This window comes from Gopherus flavomarginatus, chromosome 3 (genome assembly GCF_025201925.1).
Source record: "Gopherus flavomarginatus isolate rGopFla2 chromosome 3, rGopFla2.mat.asm, whole genome shotgun sequence".
Classification (NCBI taxonomy): domain Eukaryota; kingdom Metazoa; phylum Chordata; order Testudines; family Testudinidae; genus Gopherus; species Gopherus flavomarginatus.
In genome coordinates, this window is record NC_066619.1 from 242,786,117 (window position 1) to 242,809,526 (window position 23,410).

A 23,410-nucleotide genomic window follows, 5' to 3' on the forward strand; every position below is an offset into this window, starting at 1 on the left:
CATTTTCACATATATTGAATTATGTTGTAATTGAAATCAAAGTGTATATTATTTTTATTACAAATATTTGCACTGTAAAAATGATAAACAAAAGAAATAGTATTTTTCAGTCCACGTCATTCGAGTACTGTAGTACAATCTGTCATGAAATTGCAATTTATAAATGTAGATTTTTTTTGTTACATAACTGCACTCAAAAACAAAACAATATAAAACTTCAGAGCCTACAAGTTCACACAGTCCTATTTTTTGTTCAGCCAATCGTTAGGACAAACAAGTTTGTTTACATTTACAGGAGATAATGCTGCCCTCTTCTTATTTACAATGTCACCAGAAAGTGAGAACAGGCGTTTGCAGGGCACTTTTGTAGCTGGCATTGCAAGGTATTTATGTGCCAAATATGCTAAACATTTGTATGCCCCTTCATGCTTTGGCCAACATTCCAGGGGACATGCTTCCATGCTGATGACGCTCATCAAAAAAATGTGTTAATTAAATTTGTGACTGAACTTCTTGTATGTCCTCTGCTCTGTTTTACACACATTCTGCCATATATTTCATGTTATAGCAGTCTCGGATGATGACCCAGCACATGTTTATTTTAAGAACACTTTCACTGCAGATTTGACAAAACACAAAGAAGGTACCAATGTGAGATTTTTAAAGAGAGCTACATCACTCGGCCCAAGGTTTAAGAATCTGACGTGCCTTCCAAACTGAAAGGGACGAGGTGTGGAGCATGCTTTCAGAAGTTTTAAAAGAGCAACACTCCAATGAGGAAACTACAGAACCTGAACCACCAAAAAAGAAAATCAACCTTCTGCTGGTGGCATCTGACTCAGATAATGAAAATGAACATGTGTTGGTCTGCACTGCTTTGGATTGTTATCAAGCAGAATTGTCATCAGCATGGATGCATTTCCCCTGGAATGGTGGTTGAAGATGAAGGGACATATGACTCTTTAGCGCATCTGGCACGTAAATATCTTGCAATTCCAGCTACAACAGTGCCATGCAAATGCCTGTTCTCACTTTCAGATGACACTGTAAACAAGAAGCGGGCAGCATTATCTCCTGAAAATGTAAACAAACTTGTTTGTCTGAGTGATTGGCTGAACAAGAAGTAGGAATGAATGGACTTGTAGGCTCTAAAGTTTTACATTGTTTTGTTTTTTAATGCTGTTTTTTTATACTTAATTCTACATTTGTAAGTTCAACTTTCATAATAAAGAGATTGCATGACAGTACTTGTATTAGGTGAATTGAAAAATACTACTATTTTGTTTTTTACAGTGTAAATAACTGTAATAAAAAATAAATATAAAGTGAGCACTATACACTTGGTATTGTTTGTTGTAACTGAAATCAATATATCTGAAAATGTAGAAAACATCCAAAATATTTAAATAAATGGTATTCTATTACTGTTTAACAATGTGATTAATCACATGATTAATTTTTTTAATCATGTGATTAATCGTGAATAATTTTTTTAATTGCTTGACATCCCTAGTCAAAACTAGATTTGACTAGTCATTGCTTTTTATGGATCCCCAATTGTTTCAGGACATGTAGGTAAAATAGTTAACACCTGCCTCTGCACTGGTGGGGCTGCCCATCTCACCTCCATCTACATGAAGAATTTCCTGATGTTTTGAGGCCTATGTCAGTCTTCAGATAATAGTTGAAACTATTTAATAAAATAGTTTTATTTTTGTGAATACTTATGAGGGAAACCTTCCTCTATTAAGATATTCATATATTATCATCAAAGCAGGAACTGAGGTCTTTCTCCATTTTGTACTACAGCCCATCTCAAGAGTGTATTTTCTTCCCGATTATGGATTAAATGCATAGTGTTATGCCTAAAGGAGACATCACACTGTTTCTTTCTTTCTTTCCTTTCTTTGAGATGTCTCCTCAGAGATGACTGAAGAATAAGGAAAATAGAGGAGTTTGATAAATAAAAGATATCAGAATTTTTCATGAATAGTACAGGAGAGTAAGAGAAGCTGGTTTTATTATTTTATACTTCCCTTTGCATTCTCCCCAAGCAGCATTGCAATAGAGACTGTCCAAACAGCTGATCATTTGGCACCCTCACATCAAGATTTTTCATAAACGCAGCATCCAATGTGATTTTAGACGATCTCTACTGCCATACAGGCTTCCCAACTCCATTTAATTTGAGGGGATCTAAGACTGATTCTCTTAATAGAGATAATATTGATGTTCATAAGAAAAAGCCCCAACAACAATCAGAACCTGCTGATGAATGTATATCAAGAGTGATGCAGGACTTTAGATGCAAAATGATAGCTCAAAGACATTAACTGTTATCACTAAAGACAATGCTTCTTTATCTCATAAAATTGAGTTACAGGGAAGCAATGCAAAGGTATGTAATATTAGTGTGTTGGGAGGAATGCCTGAAGCTTTGGACTTAAGAGTTTTCTGATAAGTTACATTTTTACAATATTGCATAGTGAATTTATTCCTCCTTTCTGAGAGCCTAACCCAAAGCCCAGTGAAGTCAATGGGAGTCTTTTTTTTAAATGCAATACAAGTTTATTCAAGAACATCTTTGGTATTTACATGGCCCCCCTTACTGATGTATCTGAGCACCTCACAGTCTTTAATGTATTTATCCTTCCCCATGAGATAGGGAAGTACTGTCCTCCCATTTTACAGATGTTGAACAGAGGAGCTTGAACCCATGACTCCCAAGTCACAAGCTAGTGTCACAAGCACTGCATCATCCCTCCACCAATACCACAAGACAGGGAGCAGAGACAAAGTAGACTGGCTGATGAGAACACGGTCCTGCTCTTGCAAATGAGAGGCTAACAAGGAATGAGGGGGCTTTCACAGAAACCTACGGAAGTTAGGTGCCCAACTCATACTGAATTTCATCTGGAATTGAGCACCAATTCCTCAAAGATCCACTGAATATCCCAGCTAAAACTTTGGAAGTTTATGTGAAATGAAAACAGCTGAGGTGCTGTTTTCCCAAGACACGTGTTCAGCATGGCACTCCGGGAACTAGGTTCACCTCTCCCATCGCCACCAAAAGAAGCTGTCTATTGTATATGGCCCTTGGCAATTTACTTATGTTTATTTTACTCCTAACAGATGGAGAAGACGTAAAGCTGGATGTCTTTAGAAGACACTATCATAGGTTGTATTCTGTGCCAATTTATGCAGGGTAATGGGATTTCTACTTCTGTCTTCTCACCCCTTGCCAAAATTAGCTCTGTTCTCTGCCATCCTTACCTGTTTCTTGAGGGAGATGGAGAAACATTTTATTTTCAAATTGTTACCAGACAAAGCTAAAAATTAACTTGACAAGAGCAACTTGTTAAAGGTGATTGGCTCCCATTCATTTCAAAGGGACTTCTCTCATGCTTAAAGTCAAGTATGTGTTTAACTGGATTTAGGGCTGCACACTCAACATCTTGCAAGATCCAAGACCAAAGTCAAACAGAAAAAGGTATTTCTTCATTGCTTCTGGAAATACAAGTCTGGGACTTTATCAAACCATTCAACTGGCTACATCAAACAGTGGAGAGACACTATTTAAATCCTGATCGGCATTCAAGCTTGCACTTGCCCTGTTCCTCCTCCTCCTCCAAATTGTAAGTAGAAATAGTTCTAACCTACTCTCACCACTTTGGCAATAATATCCAGGATTAGGCAGCTGTCACAGAAGCACCCTCTCCCATTGAAATTTGTTTAGGCATCTAGCCACAGTAATCACCAAGATCATGCTAATTTTCAAAGCAGGAGACATTTAGCCTTTGGTAATTTTCTGCTAAGGCAACTTTGTACCAAGTGACTGACCTGCATGCAAGAATTTGCTCCCATCAACACTGGTAACACATAGTAGATGGAGTTACTTAGTGTCATTCATGAGCAGCTGCTTTTGATAACTCAAGTCTGTTCTTTCAGCCTCTATATGCAGGAGCCAAAAACCAATATATGTAAAAGTTCATAATACTTCTCTGAATAAACTACTTTCTTACTAGTTGAGGTTTGTCAAATATATGGAGACATTTATGGCTACAGTGTCATTCACCTGACACCAGTTTACAAGCCATATATTTGATGTCTTCAAATTGGTGACAGAATGGGCCCAGTTAGGGCAAAACCTTCCTTCAAATAGGACCTTTACTGCAAATTATGCAGCTCTTTATCGAGGGCCTAACACAAAATGTGATTATCTTGCAATCATCTTGTGGACTCAAAACACTGATGTCCTAGTGCTACAAGAAACATAGTGACCTGGAGAGTGAAGGTCACCATGCAAAGATCAACAGAAACGTTCTCATATTTGCAAGTCATCACCCTAAATATGGACTTGTGACGTATGTAAAAAACATGACCTTAAGAATTCCATCCAGGTCATGCCTACTACGAACCCCTACTCAACTGCCATCAAGATCAGTGATCTACAGTTGTAAACGTGTACAAGCCACCATCATCGAAATGGCTATGTCCAACATTACCAAGCCATCTTCTATCACGGGGCTATACAAGAATGACTGTATTGGAGAACAGCTGGCATCCTGGGCTTTCACCAAAGGCCCAATACCAAAGACTGTGGCATGGTCAGTTGGATTGATGGAAGAAGTGCTACACTCCAGTACTTTGTTTTGTCTTGCACAACATCAGCAGCCACACAATATCATCTTCAAGGTCAGTTCTTGATGACTTTCCCAATAACCAGTATTGCCCAGTTATGACTTGCACAGTCCTACAAGTTCCACTCATGCAATTCCTCCTGAAACTGTGCTGGAATCTACAGTCTGCTGACTGGTTCTGCTATGTGGTTATCATATAGGGCTTGACATGTCTGGCTCATTACTACCACTTTACAGGCCTACTCATATCAGTTGATAAACCAATCATTGCAAGAGACTTTAAAAAAAGCATTCACTCTTTGCTGGAAAGAGAGAGAGAGGCCCTCTTCTGGCAATATCACACTGACTAAAAGCCCCAAAACTGCAAAGGCTTTGTTTGACTCTTTGAACTCAGCAAGAAGGAAAAGGTGGTGTGAAACTGTGATGGCACTTGACTTCACGTCAAGCCGCAAAGCCTAGAAGAGCTCCTCAGTGTTTTAGGCACTGCTGCTCCGCAGTCTACAGACCACCTCAGGTAAGTGCAGATGCCATCTCACGCAGTTAATTGCCAACTCCAATGTACTGATGGATAAAAATATAAGCAATAAGTCCACAAAAAACTTTACTGTGCACTAAACCAGTGCCCATTGTTTTCACCCCTTTCTGTCCCCTAGACAGTAGATAAAGTCAACAAGAGTCTCTCCAACACTAACTCCAGGAAAGTGGGAGGAATGGATGAAATATATTCAGAATTCCTGAAGAATCTTGGTTCAAAGACAAGAAGGTGGCTGACAGACTGACTTCTTCAGCAACATCCACTCTTCTAGCATAATACCAAAAGAGTGGAAGATAGCCAAGATCATAGCCATTTTGAAGCCCAGAAAGAGGACACTGACCCAAAAAGCTACCAGCTCATCTCCCTCTTTAGCAGTTGCTATAAAGTGTTGGATCAGCTCCTACTTCAAAGGTTTCAGCCAATACTGGACAATTGGTCCCCAAAGAGCAGGCTGAATTTAGAACTAGTCGCATCTGCTAAGACCAGCGGCTGGCCTTAACCAGCTATATAAAATCTGGCTACCAGCAAAATTAAAAACAGTAGCAGCATTCATTTACTTTTCTTCTGCATATAGTATTGTATAGTGCAAAGGTCTCCTGCTGAAGTTATCATTAGCTATCCCATGCCAATCAGCAATCAGACTCATCACCAAGATGCTGAGTGATGGAAGATTCACCTTGGTGAATCTGCCAGTAAATCACAGAGATTGGGATCCATTTTAGTGCCCACACTATTCAATCCCTATACCAATGATATTCCTATCACATTATCCTATAAATTCATCTATACGAACGACATTGTGTTAGCAATTCAAGTGTCCTCTCTGGAGGCCACAGAAAAGGTCTGGACACTTGAGACGTATTTCAAAGCTAGGCAATTGAAACCAAATGCTTTGAAAACACTTGCCTGTGCCTTCCCCCCCCTCTGTGCCTTCCATTTGAATAACTACAATGCCGAAGTGCCATTGAAAGTGGACTTTTGTGGTCTGCCTCTTTTACATGATCACAATACTACAGGCCAGAGGAAAGGACACCAGCATTCACTGGCTCAAATTATGGACCTTTGTGATGTCCCAAATGCAGACCTGATTGAAGATCCAACAAAAGAAGTCCTAGGATTCTGCCTTCCCCATAGGAAGTGGCCTGCACTCAAATGCATTCAGACAACATATGGAAGGTGTGGATATCTCCTCCACAAATGGAAGAATCCCCAAACTGTGACTGTAGTCAGGTACAAACCATGCAATACATTACAGACAATTGCCCGCTTCACACTTACAGTAGTGGCACAAGGGGGATCCATCTAGCTACCCTACAAGCATTAGAATGGCTGTTGAATCTCAATATTCAATTTTAATCCCAGCCTGTTGCTTTTTAAATGTCAGACGAAAGAATAAATAGAACAAGCCATATATTAAGATCACCTGCAGCAGGATCACCTCATCCACTACTGAAGTGGAGACACCTGGAAGGATAAGGCCTTTTCCTGTAGCCATATTGTAAGGCCTAAAGCCTAAGGCCTTTGTCTGCAGCCATATTAAGAGAGCAGCAGCCATTAGCTGAGAAGCAGGAAGTCACATCCTCACATTCCATCTAAATTACATTAAAACATTGCAATATCAGGCTGTTAAGAAGGCGATCCTGGCTGAATAATACCCACGATCACCAGATAAAGAAAGAGATCTTAAGCTAGTTAAAGAAAACTTAGCTTGATAGCATCCTGTCTATCAAGAAATCACTTCTCAATAGTTGTGATTGTGAAATCCTCATTTCTTTATTGTTTTATTTTTATAGTCCCCACTTCCCTACTGTTTGTCTGTACGATCTCTGTCTGGTTCTTTGATTGTTTCTGTCTGTTTCATAATTAATTTTGCTAGGTGTAAATTAATTAAGGTGGTGGGGTATGATTGGTTAGAGAAATTTGTTACAATATGTTAGGACTGGTTAGTAAAATTTTAGTATGATTGGTTAAGGTATAGCTAAGCAGGACTCAAGTTTCACTATATAAACTGGGGTCCAAAAGTAAGTTCTTTGGGAACCAACTCCAGGGCACAGCCCCAAGAACAGAGCTGCCAGACCTCAACACTCTGCTAATGACACCGTGCAGAAACTGGAGTCCCCCAGATGGACCTGACCCTGACTGACCAGCAGGAAAAAGTTCATCTGTCTTATTGGGAGTGGTGAGCATTGTATGTGTAGCATATGCATTCTGTTTTGGTGCGTGTTAATAAATAGAGGTTAAGTAGGATATTACTGCGTAAGGCTCTTTCTCTGGTAAAAGACCCCGTAAACCCATAAAAGATTAAGCCCAGAGGGAATAGGTGTTTGCCCGGAGCCCACGGAGAGGTAAAGTTAGAGTGCATAAATTAAGAGAGTTACACCTGAGCCTTAGGAATAGGTATCAGAGGGGTAGCCGTGTTAGTCTGGATCTGTAAAAGCAGCAAAGAATCCTGTGGCACCTTATAGACTAACAGACGTTTTGGAGCATGAGCTTTCGTAGGTGAATACCCACTTCTTAGGTATTCAGCCACGAAAGCTCATGCTCCAAAAAGTCTGTTAGTCTATAAGGTGCCACAGGATTCTTTGCTGCTTTTAGGAATAGGGTTACCCTAGGTGCCTAAATTAAGAGGGTTACACCTTGAGCCCTAGGAACTAGGTAGAGGTGGGACCTTAGCGTGTACAAGTGACAGAGAGTTTTGTGCAGGTAACAATCTCTGGAGTGAAACCTGGGTAGAACCCAGCCTTAATGGTCTGTGAAGGTCCCTACTCACCCCACCTCCATGTGCCCAGATGCAAGCATGATGAGTATACTGCCAGAGCTGATCAGGTCCATCTAGCCCAGTAACCAATCAATGATAGTGATCAACACCAAATGCTTCATAGGAAGGCATAAGGAGGTCACAGAAGCACCTCAAATAGTCCAACCATCAATTTAGATTTGTGGAAGTGGAAAAAGGGATAAAGGAAATTTGGACGCAGACATCTTAGTTTTCAACAGAATAGAGCAAGCTGTTGATCATTACTGCATGCAACAAAAGGTATAAATCTTGCCCTAATTGTTTATCTGGTGGAGACCTGCCTAGAAAGGGGAAATTCCCATCCATGCGCACTCTCCCCCTTGCAATTGCTTGAGAATAAACTGTCTCTGACATGTTGCAAACAACCTAAGAGTGAAGACTGCATTTTCTTTCACAGATTTTACAGACAAAAGTCAATGGAACTACTCATAAAACAGTTCTGTTTGGCTTCCACAGCCAAAGTCAGTCAAAAAAAAATGTTTATTACCAAAGTGCAGCATCATTCTGATGCAAAATGCTCAGCAAAGAGATCATTCTCTTTCCAAACAATCCTCTCACTCCTCTCAAACTCTAGAGGCACACTGGTGGCTTTTTTCTTTAATTCTCTTATCAAAAAGCACATAGGCCAAAACTTGCAAGTTGAGTGCCTCCAGAAAAGATTGCAGATGGAAGGAATAACCAACAGAAAAGCTGGGGAGGATTGGGGAGAGTCAGTCTAGCGAGGAATTGTATGAATGCTGCCACCGGGTATGCTGGCAAATATGATGAAGACAAAAATAAATCAGCTAATTGGAAAAACCAGGCTCGGTACTTCATGTGGTATATGCAGGGATCTAAGATGTAAAAAGTCAGGGTATTTCAGATTATGCTGACAAATCAGAATAAATAATCCATGTAAAGATAGAAGCCTGATTGCTCCACCTACAGTATATCACATATGACTGTCAGGAAGTCTATCCGGAGGGTGGGTTCATTCAGGTGAGGCAGGATTGAGTCATGCAAAACTACAAGAATCTTTTTGTAAAGTCTGCTGGGTAGCTTGTGTTTAAGAAGGCCAAGCCACATCCTTTCGAAGGCCTGTTTACACTCCTTTAGCTTTGATACATTCCATTCCTCCTGGTTAGCTTGCTTCACTATGAAACTGACTACCTCATTTTCTTTGTTCGGCATGCTAATGGACAAAATGATGGAAAAATACATTCTGCAGGTAAAGTGATACACTCTTTTGTCTTCTGCATGACTTGTCTGATGTTTTCAGCAACTGCCTTAATCACAAAGTACCAAATGTCATCATAATCCAGGTATTTTTGGAAACATGAGGTTAGGAGTGAAGAGTTCTCTTCTCAAGAGATTAAGTTCTTGTGACGGGGTATTAACCCCACACTTGCTCTGAAGAGGTTATTGTAGACTAAGAAGGGGGCCAGTTAACCAGACAGGCCACAGCTGAGAGGGATCATATAGTTTAAGTAATCCCCTGACTGAATAATGAGGAAGCCCAGCTGAGGAGGAACAAGCTGGGCTGGGTTTATAAAGACAGGAAGTTAACAGAGGAGGGCTGCAGGGAAACAGGCTGTAGCCACTCCCTGGGAGAAGGGAGTTTTGGGGCTGGCAAACCAGGGTGGGGCAGCCAGAAGGTTATGAAATGCTAAAGGAAAAGGTAGTAAGATAAAGAATGGAACAGATTGTGGCAGCTGATTAGATGGTCCATGAGCTGGAACCCAGAGCAGAGAGCAGGCCCAGCTTCCCCTACCAGCCACTGGAGAAGTAGCACCAGCTGAATGGGAAGTGAATGGGAAGACTGCCTGAGCCCATTCATAAGAAGATACTTTGATATCCCAGAAGGGGAGGATATGTGACTTGGCCAGAGGGCTAAGCCAGAAACACGGAGCATCTTGCCTCACTGAGGGCCAGGAAGAGAAGGCAGGGCGTGCAGCGAGAGGTGGAAAGGATGTGTTGGACCTGGAATCAGCTAATCCCCAGAGCGACCAGGAGGATGCTCACTAGCGGTGAGCAGACCCTATGACAGTTCTCCACAACTAATTTTAAAAGTCCATGAGGGAAACAAACTCCCATTCTGCCTTGACCAAAGAGTATTTCCCTTCCAACTCATCAAAGTTGGTGATAATTCCTTGACCTGAAAAGACTCATGGCCTATCAGCTCCGCCAAGCAGTTGACACAACTCCTCCATATTTTGTACTTACCTTTTGCACTGCAGTTCTCTGTGAAAGACGACTCTTGGTAAAGCAGCTGGCCTACAAATAGCTCCCCTCACTCCAGCAGTGCCCCAAACTGGCTGCAGGGTCTGATGGTGCAAAGGATAGTGGCATCTTCAGCTGCCTCCAGGATCTTGAGGAAGTAGCTGGCCGTGCCCTGGCTCTGCAACACCCAACTCCAGGCTGGTGGCCAGCATGGCAGCCATGCTCTGTCCTGACAGCACTATCACCATGCACTACCTGCGCCACTGCTGCCAGCTGGGCCCATTGGGAGTCTTTCTATTGCCAGAGTCTTCAAGAAGATACTTAAACACATGCCTAGCTAACTGTAAGATGAATGACTTTTATATTCATGAGTGAAATCCTAGTCCCACTGAAGTCAGTGGGAATTTTGCCATTGACTTTAATGGAGCCAGGATTTTACTACATATCTTTCCAAACCTGGCCATGACTCTGCAAACACATGGGATAGTTTAAAAAAAAAATGTTGAGAGTTTGTTTCATTCAAGGCTTCAATAATCTGCCTATCAAATTCATTTCCGTGTTACTGCTGACAAAATTGTAGTTGGAGCAGTAATTATTATATGTAATATGAAGATGCTGTAACTTAAATGACGATAAAAAGAAAAGCAGTAATGATGGGATTAACGTTAACCCAAATGTTGAAACTATATGTGACCTTAATTTCTAGAAAGACAGTACCATAACTTGGATGTGACATTACTTCCTCTTAGGTGTTTTATATTTTTAAAACAGACAGTTTCATTATGCATAATTTTCAAGAGGAAATGTTATTAATTTGTTACTAAATTGTTCTTATTTACCAGTAAGCACTCTTACATAGAGCAATGTGGATTTTTCCTAGTTGTCTTTTTATTAATACCATCAGTCTTCACTTGTGATGCTTTCAGCACTTTTGTCAATTTGACAAAATTATCATATTACTTGTACTTTTTTTGTTTTATATAGACTTCTATTTTGTGCCAGATTTATCAATAATTACACTATTTTTACATATAAATAAAAATATTTTCAAATATAGGAAGGTTAATTATATATCATAATTGAATAATTAATGTGATAAAATCTACCTGTAATTCCAGCCCATAGTTTTCCCTGCAGAATTCTCTCAGCTTTGGACAAACATGTTCTCTTAGTGTACTTCTTTCTGCTACTGTATCTGTGATAGAAAAAAAGAATGTTGTTAACAATATTTATATTAACTTTATATTTTTATGATAGATATAGATTTATGGAGGAAAATAAACAAGTCTTGAAAAAATGAGTGAAAATCTAATAAGGGGATTTCAATACCCAAACTTTATGTCCCTGGATGTTATGTTTAATATAAATGTGTTATGATATTTAATACGTCCATCTGAATACATATTTTACTAGTACACTTCTGTAAAACATGACTGAACTGACTTTGTAAAGTCAACAGTCATATGTCAACTTGACTTTTATTTAATTTTCAGGGAGCTGAATTTTACTGATTAGCAAAACCTCCAGAACAAAGAGACAAACCAAAGATTAAGTAGGTATAGCAGAATATCCATATATAAATCAAGGTTTCATTGCAGTAAGGGCAAAATTCTGCCATCATATCTTCACTCCCTCTAATTTTGTAGTCTCTTAAAAGAGGAGCATTGAAATTAGTATACAAAATGCACCAATCCTCACACCCACATGTGGCCTATAAGTCTGGGTATGCAGATACCCAGAGGCCTGTTTTCATAATTAAAAAAAAAATAGTAGATTACTAAGGCTACCTCTGTTCTTGGAACTGGGGATTTGATTCTCATCGCGCAAAGACATACTTGTGGTAGTTCTCATCTGAGCTAGTGCGCTAAAAATAGTATTGTAGTCACAATAGCGCAGGCAGCAGCGGCACCCAGGGGGTTCAGGCAGCTAGTACAGTGCCGCCACTGCCCATGCTACCATGGCTACACTACTATTTTTAGCATCCTAGCTCAGACGAGAGCTAGCAAGAGTATGCCTACATGAACTGGGAATAACACCTCTAGTAGAGATGTAGCCTTAGTATCAAAGACCCTAGTGAGCGCTCTCTGTCAGCCACCCACTGGGACTGCTGTGAGGGGAATCCAAGCCTCCGCTGGTCTGTGTTCCCAGTGTGTTTCAAGCTTTTAGAGCTGCAGCAGGCTGTCGCACTGGTTCCTCCCGTGGCTTCTCTGACACATTTCCTGAGCTTCACATTTCCTGGTTCCTCCCGTGGCTTCTCTGACACATTTCCTCTGTCTGTCTGTCCCTCTTCTAGGAAATATGGGTTCTCAACCCACTTGCTGTAGCCCTCCAAGATCAGCACTGACCCCAAAGATGCCTTGATTATTCAAACTTCACCCCAGGGGTACAACGCTTCTTGTTTACAGTTTACCTCTCTCAGGGGCACTCAGCGCTTCTGAAGCCATCAACACATACATACATACACAAACACTTTGCACAGTCTTAAACGCCTTTATCCCCTTTTATACTTAATCAGGTAAAGCATAGGCGCGCACTGATCATACAAAACAACAAATACTAAATGCATGTCCCTGCCTCACTTTCTTCACCACTCCAGGGCATTCTTTGAGCTGAGGTCCAAGTTCCTGGGATTTTGCAGAGTTCTTGGGGGCCAGCTGGGCTCAGGAAAGTATGTAGGGCACCCTTACATCATTTAAACCCTTTCTGGCCACCTGGTCTCTCTTGTTCTCTTCCTGGTAGTGTTCCACTGCTCCTGCTTTCCTTCCAGAGGAAACAGCTAAACTGGTTATTCTAAGAATGCAGCTTCTTTTTTTGCATAACTGTTGTGAGATCTAAGTACCGTCATTAACCTTAACCTTTCTATCTGTCTGGGGTATATATGCTTTACGCTAGTTTCAATTATTTTGGTAATTTATTTCAAAATAAATTACGTATTTGTAACCCTTCTGCCCCTCTGAGTTGGCAGCAACAAGGGCCGGGTTCAGTGTCCAGGGGTTCCGTTTCAGTAACACGATGCATAATCGGCTCGAGCCCCCACCCAGTGACCTGGGACACTCACATACCACACACCCCTGGGCGCCTCTAGGAGGCAATACTTCCCCTCTCGCAAGCACGGAGTCTGAGTGTAGCAAAATCTTTTTAATAAAGGAAGGAATCAATGCGGCATCCCATTGGAGAAACACCACAAACAGGGTTATAACACAAACCATAAACAAAAACCCACCTCCAAGTACGTTTGGCACTGTCCTTTTTCCCCTTAGGGTTTTAAGTCCAATCACCCCGAAGTCCAACAACCCAAAAGTCTCTGGTCAATGCTACCCCAGAGTTCGAGAGTTTATCTGTAGAGGTCCCTCCCCCCAGCCTGGGTAGAAAGGGGCACCTTACGTGGTCCGGGGCCAACTGCCCTGCCTCTCCGTGGGTTCTGCTTCCGCCTTCTCCACTCTGCTCCTCCAGCCGTCCTCAGAAACTGCTCCGCTCCACCAGCTGCTCTGCTCCATGAGCTGCTCTAGTTCTCCCTGCAAACTGCTCAGCTCTGTTCGCTCTGTGAGGCGCTCCACCCGTCCCACAGCTACTCCGCTCTGCCAGCCGCTCCTCTCTGCTCCTCCAGCCGTCCTCAGAAACTGCTCCGCTCCACCAGCTGCTCTGCTCCATGAGCTGCTCTAGTTCTCCCTGCAAACTGCTCAGCTCTGTTCACTCTGTGGGCCGCTCCACCCGTCCCACAGCTACTCCGCTCTGCCAACCGCTCCACTGCCACCAGCTGTCCCGTGATCCGCTCCAGCCGTCCCCACAACTGCTCCACTCCGCCAGCTGCTCGGTTCCACAGTATAGCTTCAGGCTCCCCTACTAGTTAGCACAGTACTCAGTGCTCTCAGCTCAGTAATTTCAGCTCTTTAGTGATTTCAACTCTCAGTGATCTCAGCTCTTAGTAGGGGAGCCCCAGTGCTAGTGCACCATTAGCCCAAAGTGAGTTCAGCTCAGTAACCTGTATTTAGATTCTTGAGGGAATAAAAAAATCAACTCTGACATTCCACAGTGGAGAGAGGAGGGGGTGGAAATGGTGCTTCTGGCTCCACAAGGAGCCTGCACCACCAGGCACAGATACCTGTCCCCAGCCTCGCTCAATTCACTGGGTTTTGGAACCCATGTTCCTTGTCTAGCAAGTACCACCCAACTGAGGGTGAGTCATTTGTCACCAAGCAGTCCCACAGCTCAGCAGTCTGGGATAGGGTTGGCGTGCCTATGCAAATACATTCTCTGAAATTCTTTCCACCAGATGTCAGGGTAGAGCTTATCCTGACTCTGCTTACATCTTGTTACAAACATACTTGCAGACACACACAAAAATTCCCCCAGGAGTAGAGTGTTAAAGAAACCTTTATGACAACCCAGTTCCTGTTTCTCTGACCCCTTCCTACCTCCCCACCCCCCGAGAGTCCAGGCTGGTGGTCAGACACCCACAACTCCTTCTCCCCCCAGCTCCCAGCTGTGGTGCCCCCCACTTTGCTCAGACATCCGTCCCGTCCCCTCCTCTTCCCTCCCCCAGAGCCCAGGGATCCAGAGGGAGAAACAATCTGATGGTCATTCCCAGGCTTGAACAGAGTTTCCTGTGCACCCTCCTCTCCTTGCCTTAGGGCATGCTGGGAACTGCAGCTGCCAGGAACCCAGCTCCCTCCCTCTAGCAGTGTCTTCTATATGTGGGCTGGGCTCTGCCGGGTCCAGAGGCCCCTAGTGGCAGCTAGCAGCACTGCAGCCCATTTTTGTGAGGAAAGGAAATTCTGCATGCACATTAATTTCTGCAAAATTCTGCATTTCGCAGTGGCACAGAATTCCTGCAGGAGTAATGCTTTCAGGCTCTGTCAGCAATAGTGTATCCACAAACATATAGGCACTCAGGAAAGAGCAGCTTTTCATAATACAACTTCACAATATCAATCTGAATTTATGTTGTGCAGACAGAACCCCAAGTCATCACACTATGAAACCAAAATTCTTATTAAAATACTATCTATCCAAAGTAGCTTTGGACACATTTATTTATAATTAATTCTTGAAGAAATGTACTGACACATCAGAGCTAAATTAGATAGTTCATCAAGAGCTATCTCAAGTAATCTGTTTCATAGCCTTGAGAAAGTGGGACATGGCTACACCTACACTGCAAACATGTTAAACATGTTTTGTAGCCTCTCAGTCTAATCCTAAAAAGGTGTAGGTTTGTGGATCAGATTTTGTTATGGAACAACACCTACTCTGTTAGTAAGTACTGGCTGGGGAAAGGCACAAAGTGATTTTGTCAGTGCAAGGTTATTATCGGAAATAAAATTATGCTTGTGAATGACTGGGTCTGTGTGCCATAAAATGAAAAATAACAGAGCATTCATTTATGAAAGATAAAGTAGAGCTGTGGCAGTTCGAGCAATATTTGTATAACTGCTTTGACATTAAGGAACCATTTTAAAATTGACTTAACAATCCTCTTATGTTGTTTACTCTGTTTACTCCTTCACTATCTCTTCACCATCAAAAGATCCAAGCTGCTCTGATGCTCCCATTCCCCATAATTTTCTTTCAAGCCTATGAAATCTGCATCAAACCGAAAAAAGTATGCTATAAAGGTTTTAAAATATATCTACATATTAAAGTCAGACTCTCTTTAGTACCATAGGTTCTTTCTGCATAAATCTCTGGTGAAGAGAAAAAATATAACTAAAATACATTACGTTAAATATCTTTTCTATACACAATGAATTTATGGTCTGATATCTTAAATTATGTTTAACATATTAAAGAGAGAAAGGAAGATTCAGTGGTTAGGGAGATAGGGAACTTGCGAGACACAGGCTCAATTCCCTGTGTTACCACAGACTTTCTGTGTGACCCCAGGCGAGCCACTTTTAGTCTCTGTACATCAGTTCCCCATGTGTAAAATGAGGATTATAGTACCTTCCTACTTCACAGGGATGTTGGGAGGAAAAATACATTAAAGATTATGAGGTGCTCAGGTACTACAGTAACAGAACATAAAATAGATAGCCTTCTATGGAGTGAAATACTGCCTACAATAGCATGTGACTCATTGGCAACTGCCAGTAGAAAAAATCCCCAATGGCCAGAGATGGGGCACTAGATGGGGAGGGCTCCGAGTTACTATAGAGAATTCTTTCCTGGGTATCTGCCTGGTGGGTCTTGCCCACATGCTCAGGGTGTAACTGATCACCATATTTGGGGACAGGAAGGAATTTTCCCCTGGCTCAGACTGGCAGAGATCCTAGGGGGTTTTCACCTTCCTCTGTAGCATGGGGTGCAGGTCACTTGCAGATTTTAACTAATGTAAATGATGAATTCTCTGTAACTTGAAATCTTTAAATCATGATTTGAGGACTTCAGTAACTCAGCCAGAGGCTAGGGGTCTATTACAGAAGTGAGTGGGTGAGGTTCTGTGGCCTGCAACGTGTAGTAGGTCAGACTAGGTGATCACAAAGGTACCTTCTGACCTTAGTCTATGAGTATATCAGAAATGTGTTTAATCCATCAAAAATATTTTACAGTATCAGTTTCTACACTTACAGCCATTGAAGTATTGGACTTCAAATTTGTCACTGATCCAGGATGAAATATTCTATGTCTTTTGCCTTGAGCCAGGATAATTTTGGTGTGAAACAGTATACCAAAAATAGAAAGTCTCATATTCTTAAGAAATGCAGTGTTTCCTTAAGAAAAACATTTAAATGATGGCTGGCCATTAACTGTCATCTGACTACAAAAATACACACCTGTAGTAGCATCAAGTGTCTTAGTGACTGTAGAGAATATATTTTGCTGGAAATTAAGAAACCCTACACATTGCTCAATGGAGAATCCTGAACCAGACTGAAATGATCTTTTCCTATTTTCCAAAATGTGTAAAAATAGCACTGTCTCTTACAAGCAATCAACTGGCCCTTGGGACATGACCATTCAGAAAAACAGTTTTAATTGGCTAATGCTCCACAGTTACTAAAATGACCAATATCATAGCAGACAAAATGGTCTCTATATTCAAAAGCTAGAATGAGAAACAAAGGCAAAGATCCACTGAAGGGCAAAAATATGGAGTGAACCATGATCGGTTTTAGAGAGTACAATTCTGCCACCCTCACTCAGGTTGTGTGATTTCAGTGGCACTACTTCTGGAATTAAGTATTCCTTAATGTGATGAGGGTGGTAGAATCTAGTTCAGAAATAGAAATAAATCCAGCTCATCACACAGAACAGTCCTGAATTTCTTAACTCTCCAAAAATCAAATAGAGCTAAAGCACTGTCTAACTGGAATTCTGTCTGGTATTGCAACAAGGTACTCTACATTTTTAACTTCTGTCTACAAATCTTAATGGAAAAAGATACAGCATTTGTTTAACTGGAATTCTGTTCATTTTAACTCTTATTTGTTTAAATTGCACTCTCCTTGTCAGACTAGGAATAGAGGCCCTTGTTGATTTTGTGACCCCTACATGCATGTCATTCCTGTATGAGCCCACCAAGTGTTAGAGGCCCATATGGCTCTAACGGTTGGAGATCCTGCAGTGCTTGCAGATTGGAGGGGAAATTTTTGCCTTAAATCTTTAAGTTTCACAGACTTGCAGGTTATTTTTATGATGCATCTGTCTGAAGCTAAGGACATAAGCATGTTCCACCTTTATGGAGAGGTTACTCATTGAGAAACAATACCATTACTGTAGGACCTCACTAATTCAGAAGTTTTGGTATTTTATTAATGAACAATTAAGAATTCCTGTTTTTTATTACTTTATGAAGCTTGTCTTTCTGGAAATGGAATGTCATGTAATTTAAGATGGAGCAGAGTAATTAGGATGGATGACAGATAGATTTATTTAATTAAACCAGTTTAACTTGAGCCATACTGACAGAAAATCTGTGAGGTTGGCAAGTTCCTAAAAACTGGGAATGTCACAGACCGGCAAATTTTAACTTACAGACTGCTGCAGACGAAGAGATTACTTAAATGACATTCTTCTGGCTGTCAGAATGAAGTAGTGGCAACAGCATAAGAGTATTTTATCCTAATGTTAATCAGGTACTCTGAAATCCAAATGATAGACTCAAAAGCTATGATAAACTGTAGTCACAAAATTGTATTTGCAAAAGTGGAGGATGAGATAAGACTTTTTTTAAAATTCAGGGCTGATATAGATATCAAACCAACAGACCACCATGTCCTTTGTCAGACACAGCCTCCCTGAATGAATAATTACCCATGAGCAGCAACTCCTGCAGATCACTACTTCCCTGAGTGCACACCTTGCATCATTACAAAATGCCCTGCCTCATTCAGGACCTAAACCAAAGCCCACTGTAATCAGTGGAAAGACTCCCATCGACTTGGGCTGTGGATCAAGATAGCATGTAATTTACTTTGCAATGTATGAAGCAGAGCTCCCGATGCTCATGTTAGAAAATGAACATTGTATGATGCAGGATGCTTATAGAGCCCTGCCTAATTTGATGAGTAAATCTTCAGTAAATTTTTGATGATGCAGCTAAATTAGCCATATACACATGTGCCCCACCTTCCTGCCAAATGATAGGTGATTATTGTTTATATGACGTATGATTTTTTGAAGGCTCATAGCTAAGTCAAATCACAGCCAGTTTTCATCAGAATAATCAAGTGTACTGTTTCGAGTGGCCTATTTCCCATGCCAAATTTTAACTTTTGAATGCAAGCTCTTCTGTTAGTACTTCTAAATATTTTATATTATATATATATATAAAATGGGAAGAGTGAATATTTTACATTCTGGATTTGAAAATGAGTGTATCGTATTGGTTCAAACTTGTCAAAACCATTCACCTTCCGACTAATACCAGACATGGAACAGTTTTGTCCAATCGATGAAAGTTTCAGAAAGATATAAGCAAATGAAAATAGGGAGTTAAAAAGAAAAATTGTAGGCAATCAACTCTTTGCAATCACTAACACTTCTACTAAATGGTCCTGCCCACACAACTATTCCCTAAGACAGACCAGCAGCCACAGTGGCCCAAATTTGGCAATGGAGATGAGAAAATGTGTAGAGGTTAATCTCACAAATTGTTTACAAATCCAAACTGGTCTTCAAAGGTGCCGAACATTTAAGTTTACAGCCTATTAATGTAACTGATACACATATGTAATGATTACCTGCAGGACTAATGCAAGTTCAGGCCCTGAAACAAGTGGAAGTCACAGCCACAACGGTTGTATGAGCCATAACAATGTGATTGACTGGATAGGAGAGGACAGTAGGAAAGCTGTTGACTGACACAGCAGACAACATTTGTGACGGGCAGGCAGCTAAATCTGGAACCAAGAGAGAAAAAAAAAGCATCCTTTGCAGCTGCTGAGACCACCACACAAATGAATGCTATACAGCAGGGGTAGTCATTTTGTCAAGGCCCAAATTTCTTGGTCAAGATAATCAAGTTCGAAACTCCAAAGAAAACAAAATAATAATAAGTAGATAAAAATATATTCAAAAACGTCTGGCAGTCCAGATTTGGCTCACGGTCCGCCTATTGACTTCCCCTGTTATACAGGGTCACACAAAGTCCAGAGCCATCCACAACATTAACATTCCAGGGCTGCTCCTTGTGCACAAGGGGCGAGCAACATGCTCTATCATAATGGATGCACCAGACTTCTCTCTTCCTATCCTTGGTTTGGCCAGCCCTGTTCCGTGGGCAACCGTATAGAGGTGGTGGGGCTTTGCCCTGCCTCTTCTATAGCCCCTTTTTTCTGGCTTACTGCCCCTGGTGATCAGGACTTGTGCTATTTTGAACACAAGAGGTACAGGCATTGTTATCATTAGATGCTCTTGTACAGTCATAGAAGTGGGGGGGAACCTTTTGCTGGAACCTCTGCCTTTGCATGAGCGAAGGGCATCTCTCCTGATCTAACCCTAAATGCATAGCCATTCAGAAACCTCACTGAAGAACATGGTATAAATACAATACTTAGCTTTGTTGGGGTAGGAAGCATCATGGATGGCACATGAGCCCCCACTTCGGAGAGGCTAGCCACAGAGCCCTGCCTCTTCTGCCCAAGGCCCCACCTCTACCCCCATCTGCGGGAGCCCCAAGTGCCCTCCATCCCATTTGTGGGAGCCCTGAGCACCCTCCTTCCCATCCACTGGAGCCTTAAGTCCCATCCCCCTGCAGCCAGAGGAGCCCTGGCCAAACCATCCCAGGCCACCAGTTGGCCTCAGCACCTGCCCATCACTTGGCCCCACTACCAGCCTGCTGACTTCCAGCCAGCAGCGGTGCTGAGCTCCTGCCGGTTTGTGGGAGAGGGCAGAGCACGTGCAAGCCCAGGGGCTGGCTTAGGGAAGGCTAAGCCTCCCCTACCCTATTATACCCGCCACCCGTGGGTAGCATAGATGTTTGGCACAGAGAACATTTTTATGCTCTACAATATTATAACGTGTGCATTTTATTTGGCCATCGGTACAAGTTTTCTGTTCATTGCCATGAAACTCTGCTAGAAATAGCAGAGTATGTGGTGAAAATAATACTGAACATTACTTAGTAGCACTACTGAATAAGGGCACCACTTCCATACCTGATAATGATAAGATGTTCACATCACCTAAGACTTTTCAGCAACTCCTACTAAGCAGCAGGTTTTTTTTACCCCATTTAGCACAATATCACTTTGTATTACTCATGTTACTAAAAGCTTTTGAATATCAATAGGAAAATAATGTTCTCAAAACTAAATATTATGGAAACCTTGTCTCTGCAGATAATACCATAATAATAACAGTAATTTGCATTTCTATGGTGCCCTTCATCTGAGAATCTCAGAGCACTTTACAAACATCAGGCTAGATTCACAGAAACTGGCACACAGAGATGAAAATTACATGTCCCTGAGCTACCCTGGTTCCCGGAGCCCCTGGAGAAATTCACAATGAAAGACGGCAGGCTGCGTTGCTGCCTTCTCCTTCCCTTGGGTTTCTGTGAGCAGGAACCAATTGGAATTAGCAATTGAAACTCCACAAAAGCCCATTTAGGGTAAATTGTTAGGGGACATGGTGAACCAGCTCACTCCTCAGCCTCCCTGCTGTAAAGATAGGGTTATGGAAGATTATAATTTAGAGACACTCCTTCATAAGGGATAGTATTATGAATACAGGTTTCAGTGGTATCCGTGTTAGTCTGTATAAGCAAAAAATAAATAAAAATAAAAATAAAATGAGGAGTCCTTGTGGCACCTTAGAGACTAAAAAATTTATTTGGGCATGAGCTTTTGTGGGCTAGAACCCACTTCATCAGATGTATGAAGTGAAAAATACAGGAGCAGGTATAAATACATGAAAGGATGGGGGTTGTTTTACGAAGTGTTAGGTCGGTCTAATGAGATAAATCAATTAACAGAAGGATACCAAGAGAGGAAAAATAATTTTTGAAGTGGTACCACTCCCAGTCTTTATTCAGGCTTAATCTGATGGTATCCAGTTTGCAAATTCATTCCAGTTCTGCAGAATCACATTGGAGTCTGTTTTTGAAGGTTTTTTTTGTTGAAGAATTGCCATTTTGAGGTCTGCTATTGAGTGACCAGAGAGATTGAAGTGCTCTCCTACTGGTTTTTGAATGTTATGATTCCTGATGTCAGATTTGTGTCCGTTTATTCTTTTGCATAGAGACTGTCCAGTTTGGCCAATGTACATGGCAGAGGGGCATCGCTGAATACAAGAATTTAGAGATGTGCTCTGGAAGCTGGGGTTGAGAACACCATGTAGCTGTGTACAGCAGTTCACCACAGAAGCTCTCAAGTTTGTTTTATTAAAAGCTGTATTCCTTTTTCATTCACTGGTTTGGTGTTTAATGAACCCCAAGATCATTACATGGTGTTAGAAGTGCTGAATGGCAAGAAAATTGCAGTCATTTTGAAGTTAACTCCTGTGTTTGCAACTGAAAGCAGATGGAAAGAGAGCGCCTCGAACAGCAAACAGAGATGAATAAAGGCTTTTGTATGTACTTTTAAGGACAATAGTAGCTTGACTAGCTTAAGAAAGGGGAAATAGCCAAAAATGGATGTGTTGCAACCTCCATCCCGTCTGCAATTGTCAGGCAATGTTGCGAAGAACTGGGAAAAATTCAGACAGAGATTTGAATTGTATTTAGTAACGATAGGGGCAGCATAAACTGTGAAAGCACAAACCAAAGAGCTGAATTCACCAGAAGGGTTTAGCTGTGTAATAAGTACAAAAGAATACAGCCAAAATAGGTCAAGTAAAAAAGCAGAACTGTAGTGCCAACAGATCCTGGTCATCAGCGGGCAGGATTGAATGTGGGACCTCTAGAACTTAGTGCATGAGCCTCTACCACATGAGCTAAAAGCCATATGGGCCTTAGTTAAGGCTGTAGAAAAGACTTGTTAATCTCTCTCTAAGTGGTCTCAATGCCACTAGATGGGAATGAACACCACACCCAGGAGGTGTGAGAGTTACAGAACCACTTGCTATGAAAACCACTGCTAGGGGGAAGACTGGGTACAGACAGTCAGGTGGAAGGTGTGGATTACAGCATGCCCCAAACAGTGTGTTGCCTCTGGGAAATTCTGTCATAAATGTGGGGGAAATAATCATTATGCTAAATGCTGCAGATCTCAAATTCAGAAAACTCAAGTGCATTCTGTTGAAGACAACATGGTTGAGGAGTTTTTCATAAACATACTGAAATCAAGGAAGGACTGGATACTGCCAATGAAAGTGAATGAAACAATTATTCTACTGAAACTGGACATGGGAGCTCAGGTTAACATTCTGTCTGAACAAGATTATGAGAGACTGAAAATAAGACCAAAACCAAGCTGAACAAAAATAAAAGTACCTGAGTATTCTGGAACAAATATACCAGTGAACAGGAGGTGCATTACTAGCATCAACAACAAAAACACCATGTACTGGCTCCAATTCATTGTAGTGCCAAAGGAGGTGGCACCAATTTTAGGTCTTGCTGCACATGAAAAACTCAGTCTGGTAAAACTGGTGCTTTTAATACAAGATCATACCAAACCTGGCTGTGAGGCACTCATTTGGGACTAGCATGACCTGTTTCAAGGAATGGGTTGCTTGCAGGGTGAACATTCAATCCAGATAAACAAGCAGGTCCCTCCAGTTATCCATCCATGTAGAAAGGTGCTCTTTGTACTCCATGATAATCTCAAGACTGAGCTTACAAGGATGGAAGCAGTG

At 41.6% G+C, this 23,410-nt stretch overlaps 1 protein-coding gene across 1 annotated transcript in view; it reads right to left on the minus strand.

The window, feature by feature from the left end:
• Positions 1-23,410, minus strand: part of NWD2 (NACHT and WD repeat domain containing 2) — a 158,246-nt gene that overhangs the window by 82,335 nt on the left and 52,501 nt on the right. The window contains exon 2 of the mRNA XM_050947293.1: positions 11,278-11,366. Coding sequence (XP_050803250.1) covers positions 11,278-11,366 — 89 coding nt within the window. The remainder of the gene's footprint in view (positions 1-11,277; positions 11,367-23,410) is intronic.